Consider the following 22941-nt stretch of genomic DNA (forward strand, 5'->3'; position numbering starts at 1 on the left):
GGAAAGTAGATAAGTAGTTTCACAGGAAGGAGGGAGAGAGGAATAACTGCTAATGGGTACAGGGTTTCTTTGATGAAAATGTTCTGAAATTAGATGGTGGTGATTGATGCTTGCATCGTCTTGTGAATATACTAAAACCCACTGAATCGTACAGTTTGAAAGGGTGACTTTTATGGTAGGTGAATAACATCTTGATTAAAAAAAAAAAATCAAAACAGGAGCAGGAATATAAAAGTTACACAGCAGGTTGAGACTAACTTTGATCGTAAGGTAGGAGAGCATGGGCACTCAACTATGAGCTTCCTAGCAGCTAGAACAAAGAAGGAGAAGCAAGAGGAAAGTGTCAGCTCCTTAGGGAAACCAACTATTCCGAGACTTAGCCCTAGGGCAAGATTCCCACAAGCCTGAGTTGGCTGACGAGCATAACAAATTGTCAAAAACAGAAATTTCCTGTATCTCCCGCCTGAAATTCTGACTCAGCAATATCAAGAACTGTGAGGGGTGTGCGGTTTTACCACACTTACCAGTGAGCCAGCTACAATTTATGGGTGCTGGCAAAGGACCTAAGTCTCTTAGTTAGAGATGAAGAAATGTGTTCCTCACAGCAACAGTAGCAGGGAGAATATCAGTATTAGCATTTGTCCCTCAAGGCCCAGTTCCCTCTCCTCACACTTAGATGTAATGGTCAGGGTTGTTTTTGTTTGTATGTTTTTTACTGTCGTAAAATATACATAACATAAAATTTACCATTTTAATCTTTTTCATGGTAAAATATAAGTGACATAAAAAGAGCTGTTTTTACTCACAATCCCACCACATGTGTGGGATTTTTTCCCTCCTCACACCAACTCTGAAACGTAGTAGCACAGGTTAAGGGCTCAGTCCCACAAAACTGCCCCCCTAATTCAGATGCCAGTTGCAAGTCCTGGGCTTCCTGTCCTTCTGACCAAATAGCTATTTATAGGGAGCTCCCACAACCCCTTCCTCAGGTTCGATAATTTGCTAGAGTGGCTCACAGAATGCAGGGAAGCACTTTATTTACTACGACCACAGTATTATAAAGGATTCAACTCAGGAACAGCCAAATGGAAGAGCTGCACAGAGCAAGGTATGGGGGAAGAGGCACAGAGTGGAGCTTCCATGCCCTCTCCGGGTACACCACCTCCCAGCACGTCTATGTGTTTCCCCAACCCAGATGCTCTCTGAATCCTGTTGTTTAGGGTTTTTTATGGAGGTTTCATTATATAGGCACGACTGATGAAATCATTGGCCATTGGTAATTGAACTCAATCTCCAGCCCCTCTCCCCTCCCTGGAGATAAGGGGATGCGGCTGAAAGTTCTAAGACAAAATCAAGATTTGGTCTTTCTGGCGACCAGCACCCCCATCTTGAAGTCATTTAGGGCCTGCCAAGAGTCAACTCATTAGAACAAAAGATGTTCCTATCACTCAGGAAATTCCAAGGGATTTAGGAACTCTGTGTCAAGAGCCAGGGACAAAGACAAATTACGTATGTATTTCTTGTACCACACATAAAATGTACCATTTTCACCCTTTTGGATATATAATTCAGTGGCATTAAATACGTTCACATTGTTGTGCAACCATCACCACTGTCCATCTCCAGAACTTTCTTTTATCATCCCAAATTGGAACTATATACCTATTAAACAACTTAGCATTTCTCCCCGCCTCAACCCCAGGTAACCATTATTCTACTTTCTGTCTCCATAAATTTGACTATTTTATAATAGTATCTCATGTAAGTGGCATCATACAGTGTTTGTCCTCTTACATCTTGCTTATTTCACTTAGCATAATGTTTTCAAGTTTCATCCATAGTGTAGCATTTCCTAGCTTTTTAAGGCCGAATAATATTCCAATGTGTATTATGGCTATATCAATGTTTAATGCTGCTATGAACATTGCTGTTTGAGGCCCTGCTTTTAATTCTTTTCACCTAGAAGTGAAATTGCAGGATCTTATGGTAATTCTAGGGTGTGTTTGTTTGGTTTTTTGAGAAACCGCCACTGTTTCTCACAGGAGCTGCACCATTTTATATTCTCACCAATAATGAATAGGGTTCCTATTTCTCCACATTCTCCTCAAAACTTGTTATTTCCTGGGTGTTTTTTTTTTTATAATAGACATCCTAACTAGTATAAGATGGTATCTCATTGTGGTTTTGATTTGCATTTTCCTAATGATTAGTGACTTTGAGCATCTTTTCATGTACTTATTGGTTTGGATATCTTCTCTGGAGAAATATCTCTTCAGGTTTTTTGCCAATGTTTGAATTGAGTTGTTTTTGTTGTGGTGGTTGCTGAGTTGTTGCAGTTCTTTATATATTCTGGATATTAATCCCTTCTCAAAGATATATGCTTTCAAATATTTTCTCCCATTCTGTGGGTTATCTTTTTATTCTGTTGATAATGTTCTTTGATGAACAAACGTTTTTAATTTTGATGAATTCTAATTTGTCTGTTTTTCCCTATTGTTGCCTGTGTTTGTGGTGTCATATTGGTCAGGGCTGTTTTGCAAGTGACAAATGCTTGGGCAAGAAAGGTATTAGTTCATGTAAAGAAAGGGTCCAAGGTAGACATGGCTAGACCCAGCAGTTACAATGATGCCATCAGTACTCTCTTTTTTCATCCTCTCTCCTGACTCCATACTGGCTTCCTACGTTCCCAACCAACTTGTTTCCAGAAGCACCAAGCTTCCAGGGCCCTCACAGCTACTAATCCTTGAGAAAAAGGGAGAGAACCTTTCATGCTAATTCCGCCAAAATTCTTGGGGCAAACTCTAATTGCTTTCCCCTGAACCAATCACTAGTAAGGGGTCTGGATGGATGCTCTGATTGATCAGCTGTGGGTCAGGTGCCCCCCTTGAATAAATAAGATTCGCATAGAATGGGGGAGGGGTGCCCCATTGCAAGAGGTGCTTGACAGATAAACATTCCTCCCCAGGAGGGGTCCAGGAACCTGATAGGCAGCCAAAGTCATGAGATTCTACTTGAAAGTACACTTCTCACTTCAGACTTCTCATAAGGGGCACTGGAAGAAGTAGAGGGAATCCTTTTAGTAGGTTCCTGAAGACTTCCTGGAGGAGGCAGCATTTATGGACCCCTGTGACTGGCGGGAGGGTGAACCCAGGACAAGCTGGGTCCCAGGCAGACTGGGCAGAGCACTAGGGGAGCTAAGTTTCCCTGCCACCTGAGAGCCTCCCTACCCCAGCCCTAGTGTATTGTAGGAGTTTAAAACGTGGTCTCCGGAGCCGGACTGCCTACGTTCATAGACCAGTAGCCATTCATTCTACCTGTGCCACCTTAGGCAAGTCAGCTAACCTCTCTGTGCCTTGGTATAAAATGGAGATAATACCAGTCCTGTCTTACAGGGATTAAATGTAATGTACATCAGGCACACGGTAAGGTTCAATAATTGTCGTAGTAGTAGTGGTAGTAGTGGTAGTAGTGGTAGTAGTAGTAGTATTTGGGCTTCTTTTCCAACCACATTTTCTGGTGCACTGGCTGCTCCAGTTGTTCATCCACTTCAAGGCGTCTCCTCCAGCCTCTGCCCTTACTGTTCCGTCTGAAATGCTTTTGCCGTCACGTGCACTTGGCCATTTCATTGCTGCCTACTCCATGGAGCCTTCCCTGCCCACAAAGCCATCCCTCTCTGCCTGGGCACCCTCAGGACTCTGCAACATGACGTCTGCCTTGGATTATGGACTTTCAGGTCAATGTCCCTTGTCTACACTGAGCCCCTAAGAGCAGGGCCTGGGTCTTGTCTGTCGCTGAGTTCACCAAAGTCTGCCAGCTGCAGATGTGGGGAGAGGGCAGTCTAGGGGCGGAAACAGGGAGCACAGGAACACAGCTGGTCCCAGGAACTGAAAGTAGCTCAGGGCCCTGCAGGTCACGTGAGAAGTGTAGGAAGGAGTGCTGAGAACAGAGAGGTCAGCAGGGCCAGGGTTTGCCTTGATTCTCAGACACTGGGAAGCCATAAAATACTTAAGCAGGGAGTGATGAGGTCAGGTTTTTGCTGAGCAAAGATCCCTCTGGCTGCAGACAGGGGATGGATTGGCCAGGGAGCTAGAAGACAGAGCATGAGGTGTGTGTAGTCTAGGTTGAAGCAGGAACAACAGGATGAGAGAGGAGGCCAGTTTGACAGCTAAAAGGATGGAGATCAAACAGGGCTTGGTGATTCATTTGAAGTGGAGCCTCAGTTTTCCCACCAAGGAAATGGCAATGAGCAGGCCTTGTGCCATTGGCCTCTCCAGGGGAGATTGGAAGATAGCAGGCACCTGGCACTGACCACTTTAAATGGTTTGTAACCATATCTCCCATTGTAGTTCCATACGCTCCCCCTAGCCTATTCCACCCCGAGATAGGTTCCAGTTCAAGCACAAGACCAGACACTGAGGGGGCTTGGTTGAGTCTGCAAGATCCAGAGACCAGACCCAGGCCTCCCCACCAACCCCACTGGGACATCTGACTCCCTTGGGCAGGGTGGGCCTCGGCTACTCCACCAGAGAAGGGACCAGACTGGCCCAGACCCACAGTTCCTAAAACAGATGGCACATGGTTCCTTCCTGTTTTTTCCTCGTCAGCCATGGCTTGCGGAGACACAGGCTGATTTGAAAGGGGAGTACGCCCTGGGAACTGTGCTGAATACAAGGGCCAGGCCAGGACCAGATCCGGATGCTGTAGGAGCTCCACCCCTCACAAGCTGGTCCCCTCAGGAATCACGAATCCAGCTGCCCGGCAGCAGACTGGGACTAGGTCACAAGGATTCTGTCTTCCGCACCTGACACTCACAGGCCCAATTGGCTGGGTGTATCCCAGGAGCCTCTCTTCCCTAACCTTCGGTTTCCTCGGATGCAAACTGAGTATGGAGAAGTAGAGGAGAGAACCCCAAAAGCACTAAGGGCTCCCATCCCCAGTTGGAGATGGGAGGGCCTGCATGGGTCTGGCAATTGGAGCCAGTCGACCTTCCGGACTCCTCCGAGTTTCCATCTACCAAAGTCACGCTCTTGCTTCCCCAGGAGAGGAATCAGACCGAAACAGCAGGCTTAGGAACGGGATGCAGGGCAGGAGGTCCCCATAGGTGCAGGAGAGGAGGGCTATAGGCCATCCTCTCACCTGCTCGGAGTCCTGGATTCTCCTCTGTGACCTGAAGACTGGAGTAGGGCATGTCTGAGAACACACACCCCCTCCCAATCTGTCTTTCTGCATTCTGGTTGTCAGGGCTGTGGACAAGTGTGTAGAAGAGGAATGGGAGACCGCTGTGAACTGCAGAGTTTTCCAGGGAGCTCTAAGGAAAGATCCCTTCCGGAGTAGAATCTCATATTTCGTATGACTGGGGCTGATGCCAGGGGCTGGCTTGGAGAGCTTTGTGTCCCCCACCTTCACTCACTCCATGATTGACAGCCCTTCCTTTTCTTTGATACTGATGTTTTCTCAAACTGATGTCATGAGCTACCATCAGTCCCCTCCTCTACTCCCTCCAGATCCCCCAGTCCCACCTAAACAGATGTTCTGGATGTTCACTACCCACCCTGAGCTCCACACCACCTTCCCATCAGGGCCCAGGCCCTTTCCCGGAAGCCACAGAGGCAGCTCCCCTCCCTTAGCCTTGCACCAGCTTGGGGGCGGAAGGCGTCAAACAGAAGTCACCTGGAAATGGCCTGTTTTTCCCTTCAAGGCCTGTTGTGTCAAGGTCCCTTCTGAGATTTCCTGGAGCTGGAGCTCAGGGGTCACGTGCTCCCACAGTCTCATCTCGCCAGCCTCACCTAGAAAGACAGGATGCTCACTGCTCTTCTCTCAGCTGGGCCCAAAGCCTCCCCGCTCTGCCCTGCCCTGGACTCAACTACGGGGATGTGAGAAATGGCGTAAGGAGGAAGGAAGTGGAGGCAGAGCAGTGAGGACTCTTCCAGAAGCTTGACTGTGAAGGGAGGACGAAGCAAGACTGGAGAGGCACATCGGGTCAGGGAAGAGGCTTGACTGGGATGGGAGCAAGAAGGATGGATAGCATTGGGGGTCAAGAGGAAGGACCGCAGAACAGGGTCAGCACAGGGGGAGGCGGCCGGGGGCCCAGGAGGCAGCGGAAGAGTGAAGAGAGAGGGGCGCGGACACTGATTTATTTAGGAGGCCAGGAAGTGAAAGGAGGCCCCTCTGCAAAGGCTCTCTTTACTCTGCAGGAGGAGTTGAGGGCTATTGGGGTTGGGGATGTAGGGCTGACAAGAAAGATGGAGCGAAGGCTTGGAAGAGAGGGGAGGGAGACCGGTCCAACCCAGGCAAAAAGTTGGGGACCCGGCCAAATGGGATGATGACCTCGTTTGTGCAGCCTCAGGGTCTTCAGCTGAGTCACATCCTCCAGACACAGTCAAGTCCACAGTGCAGGACAGAACAGTCTGGTGATGCCAGGAGGGAGGAATGGCTGTGTTCACAGAAATCCTGGATCCTGGGGTGGAGGTCTAGGCTGGCCAGGGAAGGAAGAGAAGCCAGGCAGATGCTGGCCCAGGGGTTGGACGGCTCCGAATCAGATGCCCCGGAGCAGAAGGGATGGTGTGCAGGCTGGAGGCTCTGAGAGGAGAACAGGCTGGAGCAGGGCCAGTGTGGGTTTGGAGGAAGACAGAGATCTGGGAGGGAGGTGAGCGTGTCTGGGACGGGGCCAGAGGGAGAGGCAAGAGCCCAGGCCCAGCAGGCCGTGTCCTGTTCGCCTTCCTTAGCTGTTTGCAGCCGGAATCTTGCACACAGAGACAGAGAGAGGCAGCCTCTCGGGTGGCTTTGAGGTCTCTGTCAGCGCCTAATCAACAATAAACACACACTGTAAGTACAAACTGTAGCTTGTGATACAAATGTAGCCTCGAGCCAAGTCCCCTTTGCCCTCAGTCAGATTGCTCCTCCTAAGTCCTCTCCGTGTAGACATTCTTGAGCCACCCCTAGAATTTCATTCATTCATTCATTCACCCAACAAATATTTATTGAGTATCTACTATGTGTCAGGCACTGTCCTAGGCACTGGAGATGCAGTAATGAATAAAACATGAAACCCCGTCCTGGTGGGAGGAGATGGATAATAAGCAAATAAATAAATAAAGCAGCATGTTAAAAGACGATAAATGCTAAGGAGAAAAGTATAACAGAGGAGGGGAGTAGGAAGCACACGTGTGCGGAGTGGGAGGTTGAGATTTTAGCTAGAGTTGTTGGGGAGGGCCGCATGGAGAAGGTGCCATTTGAATGAGTGCCTCAAGGAGGGGAGGTCTGGCCTGTGTTCTTCCTTCACTCCACATGCAGCAGCTGACTCTTCTTCCTCGGGAACCACCTGGCACCACTGACCTCTCACATTTCATTCTGAGCCAGGCAGTTACCCCGACTTTGATGTCCTCCTCCCCAGCTACCCCTTGGATGCCTGCAAAGTGCTGCTCCTCCCACATTAGATGGACCACAAATGGAGCCCCGGTCCCACATGGCTGACATTTGAGGGTGAGGACTTGGGGTTTGGTGGAAGGCAGTCCAGCTGATTGGAAGACAACCGACTGATTGGTGGCCTTGGCAAAGTACTAAGCTTTGGGGCACCTCAGTTTCCTCCTCCCGAAATGGTAAGAAGAGACCATGCCGCCCCCCAACTCAGCACCCCCCGTACACACACACAGGACCCAGGCAGGGTATGAGAAGGGACAGAGGCAAAGGGTTTTGTCCTCACACTTAGAAATGGTCATGGCCCCCTGACCTCATGCCTGGTTTATGGGCTCCACCACTGGGTCTCCTGGGCCTGGACATAAGCACTAGAATTGTCCAGTGGGAATGAAGAACAACTGATGAGTAGTCTTGGGACAGTCTCTGGGGTTTGGGGGCAGCCAGGCTCCGTGGCCTAGAAGCAGGCCAGACTGTGGATAGGAAGCAGTGCCTAGGGGCATATCTCAGGTTGGTGTTATGAAGCACATCTCAAGGTGGAATGCAGTGGCCTGGGAGAGAAGGAGTGAGATCCCTGTCACAGGAAGTATGCAAGCAGCAGCTAGACAAGCCCTGTCAAAGAGGCTTAAGGGAGCCTTCTCTGAGGGGTTGGAAGAGCTCTGGGCCAGATGCTCTTCAGACCTCTCTGACCCTGAGTGTCCAGAACTCAGAGGCCTGTCATTGACCCTGGGGCTCTGGAATCCAGTTGGGTAGCTTGTCTCTGCCAGGTGGGCTTGGGTGCGGGGGGTGGTCAGAGCAGGGCCTCGGCACAGGGCTGCCTTTCAAGGGAAGTGAGGGTTTCTCTGAGGCTTCCTCCACACCCACACTTTACCTGGGAGAGCTGTGGACAAGCTTCCTGCCTTTGGGGCTTCCGTGTCTGGGTGAAATACTCAAGTAGTGTCGGTGGTCTGCCTGCCAGAGGATGAGGGACTGGGGGAGCCAGGCAGGCTCAGAGGTGCTGCTCCTACAGCCATTACCTTCATTCCCCCTGACAAGTCTGCTCTGTCATCAGCCAAGACAAAGATTTTCTTAAATTGTATTGAGCCAGGCAGCACCAAGGACAGAGCCCTGTGACTCATCTTGACAGACTGGGTTCACTCATTCAACATTTCCCAGTGCCTCCTGGGAGCTGGAACCTGTGCTGGTCTCTGGGGCTCCAAAGACAAAGCCAACCTTGTCCCCAGTTCCTAACAAAGTTAAAGAAGGGAGGAAGTCTGGCTGACGTTGACTCTTGGACTGGTCTTCTTTTCTGCCCTATCTCTCGACTCCCGTTTTTTTGTTTGTCTCAGGCCACTCTTCCTGAGCGGCACGATGGCATGGTGGATGTACTGGGCACTTTGAGTAAGTTCCTAATCTCTCTTGGCCTCACTTTTCCTGGAAAAAAATATCACCACTCTTCCTGAGCACAGATTTTATCATTATTCAGATCTGCGTCCTTGTCCTGCCTCACCACTGACTCACGGTGTCACCTTGAACAAATCACCAGCCTTCTCTAAGCCCGTTTCCTCATCTCTTAGTTGGGATAATACAACCCACTGCTGTTATAATAGCAAATGAGATCCTGCAGCGAAAGCACTTAAGTTCAGTGGCGGGCACCGGCTGAGTAGCCAAAAAACTAGCAATTAAGTAGCTCAGAAAAACAAGGCTCAGGGAAGTGAAGTGATCTCCCCGGGGTCACACAAGTAGAAGATGAATCTAGAACAGGAACGTGGAATTCCAGCTTTCCGGTTTCCTGCCCAGGAGCTACTGAGATGACACAGTGGGTACTCTGGGTGCTCATGGAGGAGGGGTTCTCATTGGAAATGAATTGGGAGCTTCCCTGGCTGCCTCCATGACAGTACCTCAGTCCCCACCTGCCCCACCTGCTTGTGGCCTCTAGGTATGCGAGGGTTCCAGAGCCAAAGCTGTAAACACGGGCTGTGGAAAGAGAAGGAGGCGTGGGGTGCAGGTCTGTAGGCAGGACTTCTGATTTCAAGTGACAGGATCCTAGATCAGATGGACTGAGGCAAAAGGGAATTTATCAGCTCATGCCACCAAAAAGTCCAGTGGAATGTGAAGCTTGAGCACAGCTGGAACCAGGCACTCAATGGGGCTCTCAGGGAGCTGTGTGTTCCCATCTTTCAACTCTGCCATCCCTTGGCTTTCCTTTGGACTCTCTCCCCCCTGGTGGTGGTATCTGCAGTGCCTAGGACACATAGTTCACCTGGCGCTAGCAGCTCCAGGCTATTTCCTACCAGCTTTGCAAACCTGGTGGAAAAAATTCTCTCCTTCCCAGTGTTTCAGTAAAAGCTCCAGAATTGACTCCAAGGTACTCAGTGAAGGTAACCCATCTACCCCTGAGCCCATGATGGGGCCTAAGGAGCCCAACAACTCTCATTGGCAGGTTGCAGGCCCCCCCCCCCCCCGCCAAAATCCTCAAGACTTCAGGAAAGGAAGGAGGGCATCCCCCGAAGGAAAAACAGGAAGTGGAGCCATCATGATGAGAAGGGATCTGGAAATTGGGTGGGAAGAAACTATAGAGGAGCAGAACAATGATGGCCTTCGGGGCAGGCCAGGTGACCAGCTGGGCCATCTCTTCCCGATGGACTGGAGCCTGGTATTCTGAGAGGATTGGGGGGTCCTAAAGACACCAATGGAGGTTGTCAGCCAATTGCACTCCCTGCAGCTAAATGGCCAGTTCTTTCTTGAATAGAGATCGAAGTGGCACATCTTCACAGGGAGACTTTTTTAAATGGGACACCCCGGGGGTCTAGGCCAGCAACAGAGACCCTCCCACACCAACTCCAGGGTAGGAGGATTTATTGGAAGGTCTCGGGATCTCCCAGAGCCCTGGGAAGGATGTGAGGTGCTGCGACCCCATGGGCTTGGACTTGGAAAGCTCCCTCTGCCATGGCTGCTGCCTTCTGGGCTCTGTGCATGCTCTCTCAGTTCCTCAGCCCCAAAGCCACCTGTGACTTCTCAGCCTTACACCTACAAGAGTGACCATGGTCTCTGACCACTTTCTTTGTCTCATTCCCAAGAGAGAATCTATTGCTGATTTTACCAAGCACTGACTTCCTCCTATGTAAAGTGGAGATGGTATCTGTGAAAAGTAAATGAGATACAGTGTGTGAAGCATTTTTGCATAGTACTTGGTGCACAGTCAATGCCCAATAAAAGCATCTGCCCAGATGCTGGTGGGGCTGACGTAAGCTCACTGACAGAGTAGAGGCTCAAAAAATGCAAGATCCCTCTTTGCACAGCCTGTAGATCCTGGAAAGAAACCACAGAAAGCATCCTCAACCCCCAAATTCCCAAAAACTAAAGCTTCCCCTTCCTTGCACTTAAAACGATTGTTTCAGTTCTAGCTTTAATTCCTGTTGAGCAGGAGGTAAGAAGGGGAAGTGGGAAAGAGAAGAGAAATCAGGTTTCCTGCCCTCCCAGTGTCCTCTTCCTGCCGGGTTTGCCTTCCTTTATGGCCAGCCTGATACCACAGGTGAGACCAAAACTCCTCCAGCAGGGGTCGACTTTGCCCCCTGCCCGCTGTCCCCTGGGTGCCAGAGAAGCATTGGCATCAGGATTCTGGCCTCAGCCTGGCCTGAGGTGGGCTCCAGGGGGCTCCTTGCCTTAGGCTGGACACTGCCTGGGTTGGTGACTGGAGCACAGAGGACGTAATGACACTGTCCGGAGGATACTGTGCAGAATACTCGGGCTCAGAGAGGGTGGGTGGCTCGTGCCAGGTCACACAGAAAGTTGGTGATGGATCCCAGCACGTCTGACTCCTCAAGGGAAGGAAGCTAGGTCCTGACCCCTATTATCCTGCGCCCTTGTTGCTAAGCTCACAGGGCAGCGGCTAGGCAAGGGGGATTCCAGACCTTGTTTCCCAGCAGCCAGGCAGGCTAAGGTTGAGAAGCCTCTTCCCACATCCAGCCTGGTCTGGGCTGGTTCCTGGCTGGCTGGCAGGCTGTGACTCAGGCTTCCAGCTACTGCCTCTGGCCATCAGGCCTCCACATCCCTTCCAGAAACGAGGGCCTTGGGGTGGGGCCAGGGGAGTGGGAAGGCTGCCAGATCGTCTAAAGGGTATCCTGAGACCATAGGATCCAAGCAGCCCAAGGAGCTTCAACCCTTTTCAGTTCTTCCTTGCGCCTCAACTGAATTGCTTCTGTACGGGCATCAACGGACCCCATGTGTTGCCTGAATTGTAGAAAGCTGGTCCCTTCTATGGGGTGAGGGAATGCAGTGTTTCTGACAATGGTGTACCTGGAAAGGAAACCAGTGGTGGGTACCCGGTGTCAGGGTGACACTCCCAGGGCCTCTATCTCAGACAGGCTCAGCACTGGCCCTGTCATCCTGCCAGTGTCCCCAGTGGTCCCTGTGAGCCACACTGACCAGGTAAGAATCTGAAAACAGGGCTTGAGCTTATCTGGAAATGATAAGTGGGAGGAAGGCTGGAGACTGGCTGGGAGGACAGGAGGTTGGGAACTCAGTCCTGAGGTGGTTCAGGGCCAGCCCCAGAGGGGAGGCCCCTGCAGTGTGCAGACCTGCAACCCAGCCCAGGGCTGCTTTTCTGACGGTGAGACTGGCCGTCCTGGGCAGACTGCTGGCGCCATCTGATGGCCATAGGCCCTCAGCGCAACTCCTGGGAATCCCAGGGACTTTGGGGGAACATTGGAAAAAGGGAGCCATAGAGTCAGAAATATCCTGTTGAAATGCCACCTGGCTGGGACATCTTGCAATGGCCCCTCCTCAGTCTTAGTTTCTTCATCTGCAAAATGGAAAGAAGAACCACGCCACCCCCAACCCAGAGCTGCAGATAAAGCATCTGGCACAGGGTAGGCAGTTAAGAAATGCCACCTGGTACTGCGGGCCCAGAAAGTAGTGGAGACTGTGGTGGACTGAGGCAGCCCAATGTGGCCTGGAATTGATTCATTCAGTTAACAAATGTTTATTGAGTACCTACTGTATGCCAGGGCACCTCATATACATGGTGTCATTTAATTCTTACACCAGCCTATGGGGTAGGTACCTATGGGGTAGGTACCAACGATCATCTCATTTCTTTCTTTTTTCCCCCTTCTTCCCCCAACCCCCCGCTCCGGTTCAAGCCCTTGTTTCTCAGTCTAGTTGTGTAGGACACAGCTCCCTGGCCCATGCTGGTTATTATGAGCCATACGCTCCCCCAACTGAGGCAGTCGGTCGCCAGCTCACAGCAGCTCTCGTCGGCTGCCTCCACTCACACTGGCCACTGGCCACTCATGGCAGCACATGGTAGCCCTCAACAGCACAGCAGCGCACAGCAGTTCACACCGAGCTCCAGCTGCTCTCAGCAGCCCAGCTCCAGGGAGAGCTGTTGTTCACAATCTTAGCTGTAGAGGCACAGCTCACTGGCCCATGTGGGAATCGAACCGACGACCTCGGCTTTAGGAACACGGTGCTCCAACCACCTGAGCCACCAGGCCGGCCCCCGATCATTCTTATTTCACAGATGAGAAAACTACAGGAAGGATAAGTAGGGATTATTCAGAGAAGGTGGGGAAAGCATCCCAGGCAAAGGAAACAGCTTGAACATAGGCGTTGAGGTTGGAAAGCCAGGTGGGGAAGGCTGAGGCTGAGTTCAGGGGCAGGGCAGTAGCACCTGGGCTCTTCTTGGAGGTTTTATAATGGGCCAGCCTCCTCAGGCCTTGTATCTGGCCCCTTCTTTGTACAACTCATCCCATGCTCTGGCTATAATATGTATTCTTCATTTCTCACACAGGGTGGGCCCATTCCCCACCTCTTTGCCTCTTGCCTGGGACGTTGTCTTCACTCTTCAAAGTTCAAGTCCCCTTGGCCCTTTAAGGCCCAGCAATAGGAGCCCTTTCAGGTCACTCCCGCCCAGGTGTACCTATGACACCTAACACCTGAGCTCTCCCTCCTGGGCCCCACCCAGGCAGCAGGAACTGAGACCCAATCCCTGTCCTGGGGCTGACACCCCCAGAAACCCCTCAGAGCTGCTCCCATTCTTGGGACACATAGTGACCCACCCTGGTGAGGTTGACCACAGGAGGTTGCCCTGGGAACCCACCAGAGGATTGGCTGCTGGACTGAAGGCCAGGCCTCCTTGCCCTCAGGGTCCCAGCACAGCTCAAATCAGACCAGGAAGTCCATGCTCTTAACCAGTACAAGTGGCTTCCTAGCACAGACCTGAATATACAATAGGTGCCCGATCCATGCACAGCTGACCACGTGTTTACCAGCAGTTTCAGCCTGAATTTTCTCAGTTTGGGTTTTGGCCCCAACTTGGTTCCTCAATATCCTTGCCTGTAAAATGGGTTTGGAGGTGAGGTCAGTGCTGACACCTTACAGAGTATAAAGGGTACTCCCCGCGTCTATCAGTTCATCCTCACAATGTGCTCATGGCCTGGATAACCACATTCTACCAGGGAGGCTCAGAGAGAGGAAGGGGCTTATCCAGAGTCACACAGTGAGTAGGGGCCAAGGTAGAACAAGAACCTGGGCCTCCAACTCCCAAGGCAGTGTTCTTTTCCTGCACCCCCCTCCTGCCCCCACTTGCCTCAGCTGCCCCAAATGAAAGCCCACCTGCTCCAGGTCACACCCCCAAGTGCTGCCCCCACCACCGGAGCTGGCCTCTTTGGGACATCTCCTGCTCAGGTCGTCCTAACAGCTCTGAGTTCTGGCTCGGTGGTGAGGAGCGGCTGGAGGAGGACTCGACACAGACAAGAGAACTTCACTCAGGTGAGTTCTCAGGGCATCACCTCCATCTCCACAACCCATACCCATCACTCCCTGTGAGCTCTCAACCTGCCATGGGGAAGGGGGCAGTGACTGGTAAATGGGGAATGTGGGAGGATCTGATGCATATAGTAGGTGCTCAACAAATCCTTGTGGAGAAAAGGAAGAGAAGAAAGAAGGGAGGGAGAAGGTGGCTGAATAAGTACCCCGTTTCCCCGAAAATAAGACCTAGCTGGGCAATCAGCTCTAATGTGTCTTTTGGAGCAAAAATTAATATAAGACCCAGTCTTATATAAGATCCGGTCTTATAGTAAAATAAGACTGGGTCTTACATTAATTTTTGCTCCAAAAGACACATTAGAGCTGATTATCTGGCTAGCTCTTATTTTCGGGGAAGCACGGTAAGTGCATAAATGGATTGCCACATAGAAGGATGGGCATGTCAGTAAATCGGGAAAGGAGGGGTGGATGGAGGAGTGGGTGACTGGGAAGATGGCTCTGGGTGTTATAGCTAAAGCAGGAGCCAGAAGCTCTTTAATCACCAACCATCCAGTTTGACAAGTGAAAAGACAAAGGGGACTGAGGAGAAAGAAAGCTGCTGGGTCTGTGGGACTGGCCTTTGACCAGCAGCGTCTGGTCCCCCCACTCCCCCTCTCTCTACCCCCTCAACACCCTCTTTGCTCCGCTGGGATGGGAGAGGGTTCTGGGAAGGAGACTGTTTCTCCACCCCCTTGCTCCTCTAGGCCCAGTTTCCGCCAGGCCTTGGTGTTAGGGGTGTTAAGGAGGGGGTGGCCCCCGCAGGGGCTATTTCAGTCAGAGACAGTCCTTCCTGGAAACAGAGGAAGCTGCCCGCCCTGTCGGAGGTGTTGTAGCCTGGACTGAGCGCAGGAGGGTGGGGAGCCTCGTCTCTGGTTTCCCTTTGCCCCAACGCACTTGGGGCCACCAAGGCGCTTCGGGGACGGAGGCTGCATGTAAGTGTTAGTGCATCTCGGGGCCATGGGCCAGTGCGGGGCCAGATTGGGGCTGGACACGGGCTATGACTGGGCAGGCAGGCTGGATTTAGCATGTACCTAAAGGCGGTCCACAGTGTTGGGGAGCCCAGAGGAAGGTGCTCAACCCAGCTGGGGAATTAGAAGAAGAAGCAAGATTGGATCTGGAGCTTGATGGACACTTGGGGTTTTGTTGAACGGAGATATGTTGAGTGGCACTTTGTGTGAAGCAAACAGTAAAGATGGGGAGGCTGGAGAGGAAATCTGGATCTCTGGCTGTGAATGGCCGCATAGCAGTCTCGGAGTCTTGAGAACAGTGTGACAAGAGAGGAAGGGGCAGAGTGGAGGGACCTGGGTACTTCAGATGAGGCTAGAGGGCTCTCTTGACTATCAGGACAAGGGTTTGAGCTTTTTCCTGAAGGACAGAGGAATACAGGGAAGGGGGTAGAAACACCTGTTAGAAAGCCTCCCACCACAGGAAGAGTAGCTGGAGTCCAGGAAGAGGCTGGGGGTCTGAGCTGGTCCAGGGCTCAGGGCCCAAGTGTGGATGACAGATGTGAGATCTGGAGGGAGCCACTGTCAGTTGCTGCCCAGAGGCCGGGGCCAAGCAAGCCCTCTTTCCGAATCAGCTCCTGCCAGGAACTGGGAGAGCAGCTCACCCCTCCTAGGTCCTCAAAAGGCAGAGTGGATGCGGGAGCCACAGTGACAGCCAGGCCTGTCTTTCCTGGAGCAGACCTGAAGATTTGGATCTGCTCATACAGCCCTGCTTCCTTCCAAAAGTACCCATCTCACCAGGGAGTGGGAGGCAGAAAATGACTGGAGTCTCCATTAGCCTAGGGCAGAGGGCTGTCTCTGGGATGGTGTCTCAGGGTGACAGGCCTCCCAAAGGAGGGTTCAGGGACACGGCACGGTTCCTTCCACCATCTTCCTACTCTTCACCATGACCCTCTGCCCCAGCATACTGCTTTCCTCTCAGGCCCTGCCTACTCCGCCTTTCTCCTTCCCGGGGGACACCCCGGGGATCTTCACACCCCTCTCCACCCACGGAAACCCTCCTTGACCATTAGGGTCTTGCACCATCCTTCATCCTCCTCTGAAACGTCTCTTCCATCCTTTGGCTTGCACTGGTCTCCCTCTTCAGACTAGCACACGTATACGAGTATGTACAGGTATAAATATATGTGTCTATGTATGTCTGTATCTGTATCTATCTACCTACATCTGCATCTATATACTGTGCCCTCATGCAGCCAGCAGGCAATAAATACTCATTAAATGCCCGGCATGTGAAAACCAGAGAATGAACTCATAAATGAAAAAATGGCCTAAACAAATGAATGAAGAGAGGAATGAATGAACTTTCTGTTGCCTGTACTAATCTTGGCTTCCTGGCTACAATGGTGCCTAACTTGTCAGCTGAGCACCCAGCACTCCTAACTCGTGGGCTGAAGCCCCACAAAGAAGCTTTGGTAACTAAAAGGTTACCAAAGGTTACCATATAACCTTTGGTAACCAAAGGTTTTATGGCATGTGGGACACAGACTAGAGAATCCAAACATCATCGTTTTGCAGTTGCCCGGAATCAAAATCAAATTTTAAGTTGGGAGAAATTACTGTGAAGAGTTCTGTTTTGCTCTAATATGACTTTTACAAATCTCATCACTTTACTAACTGGTATGTTCACATTAAGAACAGCTAACACTTGCCCTGCGCCAGACACTGATCCTCACAGCAGCTCTATGATGTAGGTGCTATATTACCTCATTATATACCCAAAATAAGACCTAGCCGGACGATCAGCTCTCATGTGTCTTTTGGAGCAAAAATTAATATAAGACGTGGTCTTATATTATATTATGTTAGATAAGACCGGGTATTATATTAAAATAAAACCGGGTCTTATATTAATTTTTGTTCCAAGAGACACATTAGAGCTGATGATCCCACTAGGTCTTATTTTCGGGGAAACATGATAAATGGGAAAACAGGCATTGGAGGTTCAGTGATGAGCCAGAGGCCACACAGGTCACATGTGGCAGAGCTGGGATTTGAACCTGGATATCTGGACCAGAGCCCATATACTTGGCCTCAACCCTCTATCACCCTCTGAGTGCATTTTCAGGACTTTATCTTTTTTCTGGGCCTCAGTTCCTCCTATCTGTAAAATAGAGAAAGGAGAGATTTGACTCACTATCTCAAGGGCTTTCCCTTACAGGTCCACTGGATTGAAGTGGTGAGTTCTCTCTGGACCCCAATAAATGTGGAAATGTTAGCTGGGAGGTGAGCGTCAGGAAGTCAGATTTATCCCACCGGGGGACCCCTTAAGGCATTTATCCTGCTGGCTCCCCTAAAATTCAGCCTGAAGGGACAAGTGGAGGGACAAGGTATAGGACGCAATGGCATGGCATGACATTTATTAAGCACTTGCTGCGTGTCAGGCCTACGATACATTTCACTGATGAGGACTATGTATGTCTGAAAAGACAAGTGATATGCCCCGAGTTGAACAGCATGGGCCGGAAGATAGGAAGCCAGGATTTGAACCAGGCCTGCCTGGTTCTCTGAAGCTGGGCTCATAACCTCTACATTCCATGCCCATGGGCTACACTAGGTTCCCTCTCGGTCAGGCAGTTGGGCTTGCACTGTGACTCTGCCTCTAATCACTGAACGAGATCGAGCAGTCATTGCCCCTCACTGTGTCTGGATTTTCCTCCCACTAGAGCGAGCTGTTGACCTCCTTCCGCCATTTGCCTTCAGGGAAGCTGTTTTCACTCTAACCACCAGGGGGCGCTGTGGCTTCAGGGCTCCGACAGACCAGCGTTGGTAGCCTCAAATCAACGGGAAGGAGGCTTAGGACTCCCGAATCACCTCCTTCCCTCACTTTATGGATAAGAAAACTGCAGCCAAAAGAAGGACCATGGCTTTAGAAGGTGGAGGCCAGGCCGAAGAGGTGGGCGCTGTCCTTGGTCAGCTCACGGTGTGTGGACATTTTGTTCAAGTTGGTTAATTAAGAGTTACTGGGCCCTCTCGACCCTGAACCCCAGGCTGGACTCTCAGATACAGAGAGGCACCAGACCTGGCACTTCTCAGGAGGTTCCCGGTCTGTAGGGGAGAGGCAGACAGGCAGGCCCACTGTGACCACAGTCTCCAAGCTCCAGGGAACACAGGGGAAGCCCTGCATAGCATAATTTAGTGCCTCTAACCTCATGACATCCTGAGAGGTAGGTGCTTCATTCCCCCATTTTTCAGATGGGAAGACTGAGATTCAGAGAAAGTATATCACGCCCAAGATCACATAGCTAATAAGTAGCAGAGTTGGGATTCAAACCAAAGTTCATCAATCTCCATTTACAGAAGAGACATTTGACTAAGGTTTTGAAGGATGTTAAGAAGTTCACCAAGAAGGCTGGTGGAAAATGAGTATTACAGAAAGTGAATTGGATTTCTCCCAAGCTTGGCTTTTATCGTAGTCCAGGTTTCCTTGATGTGAGGACTATGTGGGGCCCCCATGGGGTGGTGAGTATCAGAGATGGTTCAGGTGGGGAGGTCTAGAGCGATGGGGGCTGACTGGGTGGTCAGTGAGTACGGTCACTCACAGGTTGTATGTTGCTTCCCCAGCCTCTCCAGATGTAGGAAGCCCGGTCAGGCAGCCATGGAGTGGCACAATGGCTCAAGCCAAACTCTAGACTCACCGCCCACAACCTGTGTCTACCGAGAGAACTTCAAGCAACTGCTGCTGCCCCCTGTGTACTCGGTGGTGCTGGCGGCCGGCCTGCCACTGAATGCCTGCGTCATTGCCCAGATTTGCACATCCCGCCGGGCTCTGACCCGCACGGCTGTATACACCCTGAACCTGGCCCTAGCTGACCTGTTGTACGCCTGCTCCCTGCCCCTGCTCATCTATAACTATGCCCAAGGGGACCACTGGCCCTTCGGCGACCTCACCTGCCGCCTGGTGCGCTTCCTCTTCTACGCCAACCTGCATGGCAGCATCCTATTCCTCACCTGTATCAGTTTCCAGCGCTACTTGGGGATCTGCCACCCTCTGGCTGCCTGGCACAAGCGTGGGGGCCGCCGGGCTGCCTGGCTGGTGTGTGGGGCTGTGTGGCTGGTCGTGACGACACAATGTCTGCCCACAGCCTTCTTTGCCTCCACGGGCATCCAGCGTAACCGCACTGTCTGCTACGACCTGAGCCCACCAGCCCTGGCCACTCGCTACTTGCCCTATGGCATGGCCCTCACAGTCATTGGCTTCCTGCTGCCCTTTGCCGCCCTGCTGGCCTGCTACTGCTGCCTGGCCCGCCGTCTATGCCGCCAGGACGGCCCAGTGGGGCCTGTGGCCCAGGAGCGGCATGGCAAGGCAGCCCGCATGGCTGTGGTGGTGGCAGCCGCCTTTGCCATCAGCTTCCTACCTTTCCACATCACCAAGACAGCTTACCTGGCAGTGCGCTCTACTCCTGGTGCCCCCTGCCCCATGTTGGAGGCCTTTGCAGCCGCCTACAAAGGCACGCGGCCCTTCGCTAGTGCCAACAGTGTGCTAGACCCCATCCTCTTCTATTTCACCCAGAAGAAGTTCCGCCAGCGGCCACATGAGCTGCTACAGAAACTCACAGCCAAGTGGCAACGGCAGGGTCGTGAGACCACTGGGGCGGGACACCTGTGCCTGGACAGCCATAGTGTTTGCCGTTGTGGCTGAGGCACCAGAAGACTCACCAACCCTGAACCATGCAGAGAATTAAGAGTTTAGCTCAGCTGTTCATGTAGTGAGGTCTCCCACAGACCCCAAAATCTCACCAACAACTATTTATTGATCCCTTTCACTGGACCAGGTTCTGTGGACAGAGACAGACAAGCCTGGGCCTGGCCCTCCAGAAGTTCCCAGTCAACCATGGAGAGTTGGAGAAGCCATGTTAAGCTGCTCACAAAAATATAGTGTGACGTACTATAATTGAGTATGCTACATGCTTTGGAGTCACCAATAAGGGAGTGACGGAAGATTGGAGTGGGAAGTGAAAGCTTCTGGGAAGAGGCATTTGAGCTGGGTTTTGAGGGATGAATATGAACTCTCTGAGTGTGCCATTCCGTTTATTCAGCAAACCTTTACTGACACACTGTTCAGGCCTGGGTGAGTTCTGGGGCCCTAGTAGTACCAGCCCCAGCCCTGCCCCATACCAGCTGCCAACTACTGGAGGTACTGATACAGTTACAGCTGTAACAGAGGGAAGCATGTCTAGGGGAAAAGGTGCCCAGAGGATGCCCATGACCCAGTCCAAGGAGTCAGGAAAGATCTCTCTGGAGGTTGGGGGGGCGGGTCATCTGAACCAAATGTTGAAGGCCAAGTGAGAGCTCTGCAAAAAGAAGGGGAAACACCTTAGTGCAGCCTGAGCCAGCCCTATGCTAGGCTCTGCCCTGGGGCAGATGGGCAAAGAGTATGTGGCCTCCTGTGTGTGACAGCTGAGAAAACAAGAGCTGTCCCATGGCCACTGTCCAAAAAGCGGCAGGAGTAGGCCAGATGCTCCAAGTTGTGGGGGCTCAGTGGAGGGAGGAAGCAGGGAGCACTTCTTAGAAGAGGTGGGGAGGAATCCAAAAGGCAGAGAGGAGGAGGCAGCTCCTGGTGGAAGGCGCTCTGTGTACAAAACCCAGAGGCAGAGGTGCACTGAGCCTGGCTGTAAAGTAACAGTGAGTTTCAACTAAGCTTGGGGGGTTGGGTGTGTGAGGAGGTGGGTGGCAAGAGCTGGGTGGGCCCAGATCATTCAATGCCAGGAAAAGCCCCAGACCCCACTTATTCTCCACCCACCTCTTCAGATGTGCCTCTTTCAGGATTGGGGTATCCTCAGTCCCTGGTTTACTTCCACCTAGCCCCCTACGTGAGGGGAAATAGCCCTTCAACATTGCTTCATTCAAAGGAGAAGTCAGCAGCTTGAGGAGACTCCGGGCCACCAGGAGGCTGCTACCTGGAGGTCCCAAGGTCAGGAGTCTGCTGGCCAGTCTCAAGACAGACTGCTCCCCCTGCTTCCTCTCTTGCCCTTCAGCAACATCGTTCTGGCCTGTGGGTACGTGGAAGGCTGCCTGGAGGCCATCTCACATGGAGGCATCTCAAATACAGACCTGAGCCTTAAAAAGCCTTGGAAAGGCATCTTCCCTACAGGTCACAAGGAGACAGCAAAGGGCAATCATACCGGGCAAGGCCGTCCCCAGGCCCCCGCACAACTGTCCTTTCAGCCATACCTCTGCTCTTTGTCCTTCCCTCTCCTTCCCCCCTCCCTATATCCCCCCTCCCTTCTCCTCCAGGCCCTGTTCCCTCCTCCTAGATCTGTTTTCCTCCTGTGGAACAATCTGGTCTGTCCTTGGCTGCTGGTATATCACACAGACCCCATACGTGACAGAACCAGCTTGGCAAATCATATTTTTAGAAGGTAGATGGGGGAGAGGAAAAGGCAGAGCGACAGGGCAGGGAGGGGAAGGGCTGTACAACACTTTCCTTTTAGCCCTGACTAATCTCCAAGGCTGCTGGGCAGTGAGGGGATTCAGAGAAAGCTCTGGAGAAGCTAAACTCCATAGAAATGCCAGAGGTGTGCTTGCCACTGGGAAGTAGGAAAACCAGGTCCAGCCCACCTTGGGAATCCATTCCAAGTACCCTTGCTGGAGAGGCTGACAATTTGGGTAGAAAGAACTTTGATTTTTGGGCCACAGTGAGATAGAAGTGTGGGGACGTCAGAAGACAGGGGCTGGCTCTTATCCTCTGTCTGATACCATGCCATGCCTAGCAGTACAGATATTATCCACCTTGCATCTTGTTCCAAGTTTTGAGACCAGACTCTTCCGTGTGGCCTGTCATGGGGAAGTGGGTGAGAGGGAAAGCAGAAGGCAGAGTCTGGGCCACGGCCCAGGCTGAGCTCCTGGAGACCCAGATGACTGTCCTAGCACACTACCAAGAACTGTGACCTTGGGGTTACTTTCCCAAGAGTGAAAATTGTGGGCCACAATTCCATTCCCAGCTTCCCTTTGCAAGGCAGAAGCGCTGGCAGGTACAGACTCCAGAGCCAGACCACCTGGGTGTGTATCCTGGCTCTCCCATTTACTGTTTTTCTGGGCAAATTATTTAACCTCTTTGTACCTTAACTTCCCTAAATGTAAAATGGGAACAATAATGAAACCTATCTTTTGTTGTTGTTGTACGGATTAAATTAATCAATATCTGCAAAGTACTTAGAACAATGTCTGGAACATAGTAAGCATGCAATAAATGTTACTCTTATAATGATTTTGCCTTTTGGCACACAAGCTCTTCCAGGGTGTACCTCTAGGAATAGTCATAGGAAATTTCTAAACAAGGGACTTTAAGCAGGGGATTGCCACAATTTCTCTTTCTCCTTTACCCGGGAGGCAGTCTCTTTTAAGAAAAAAAACTCAGCACACTTTCTTGAGAACAAGGGCCATAATCCATGAGCCCCAGCTGTTCCTATATTGAAAAACCATTTATTACGAGCTAGTACCAGGGACTCCAAGTGCCATTCATGGGACTAATTCCTCCTTTTTTTCTCCCTCCTTTTGTCTCATTCCTCCTCTTTATCCCCCTTCTCCCTCCTCACTTTAACTTAGAGCACGCTTAGTGATGGAGCGGGGTGAGGGCTTACCCTGGGAATGTCTGTTTGCTGAGGTGGGAACAGAGGGGACACACACGGGTGTGGAGATGGAGTATGGTGAGGGGTAGGGGGACCATGAGGGTTCAGAGGGGTCCAAGGTGATTCTTCCGTGGGTTAGAGAGGACTTTCCAGGGGACGGAACA

General features: G+C 51.5%; 1 protein-coding gene across 11 annotated transcripts in view; it reads left to right on the forward strand.

The window, feature by feature from the left end:
* P2RY6 (pyrimidinergic receptor P2Y6) overlaps window positions 1-22411 on the forward strand; it is a 35768-nt gene extending 13357 nt beyond the window's left edge. For 3 of the 11 annotated variants that reach the window (XM_081062370.1, XM_081062369.1, XM_081062368.1), the window contains exons 2-3: window positions 17873-18129; window positions 18771-22347. In XM_081062370.1, coding sequence (XP_080918496.1) covers window positions 18805-19848 — 1044 coding nt within the window. In that variant the 5' untranslated portion in view covers window positions 17873-18129; window positions 18771-18804 and the 3' untranslated portion in view covers window positions 19849-22347. Of the gene's footprint in view, window positions 1-17872; window positions 18130-18506; window positions 18669-18770 lie in introns of those variants that run through there. The other 8 variants (XM_081062372.1, XM_081062374.1, XM_081062366.1 and 5 more) reach the window with 6 other exon arrangements.
* The last annotated feature ends 530 nt before the right edge of the window (window positions 22412-22941 follow it).

Source organism: Rhinolophus hipposideros (assembly GCF_964194185.1).
Source record: "Rhinolophus hipposideros genome assembly, chromosome: 10".
In the NCBI taxonomy this organism is placed as follows: domain Eukaryota; kingdom Metazoa; phylum Chordata; class Mammalia; order Chiroptera; family Rhinolophidae; genus Rhinolophus; species Rhinolophus hipposideros.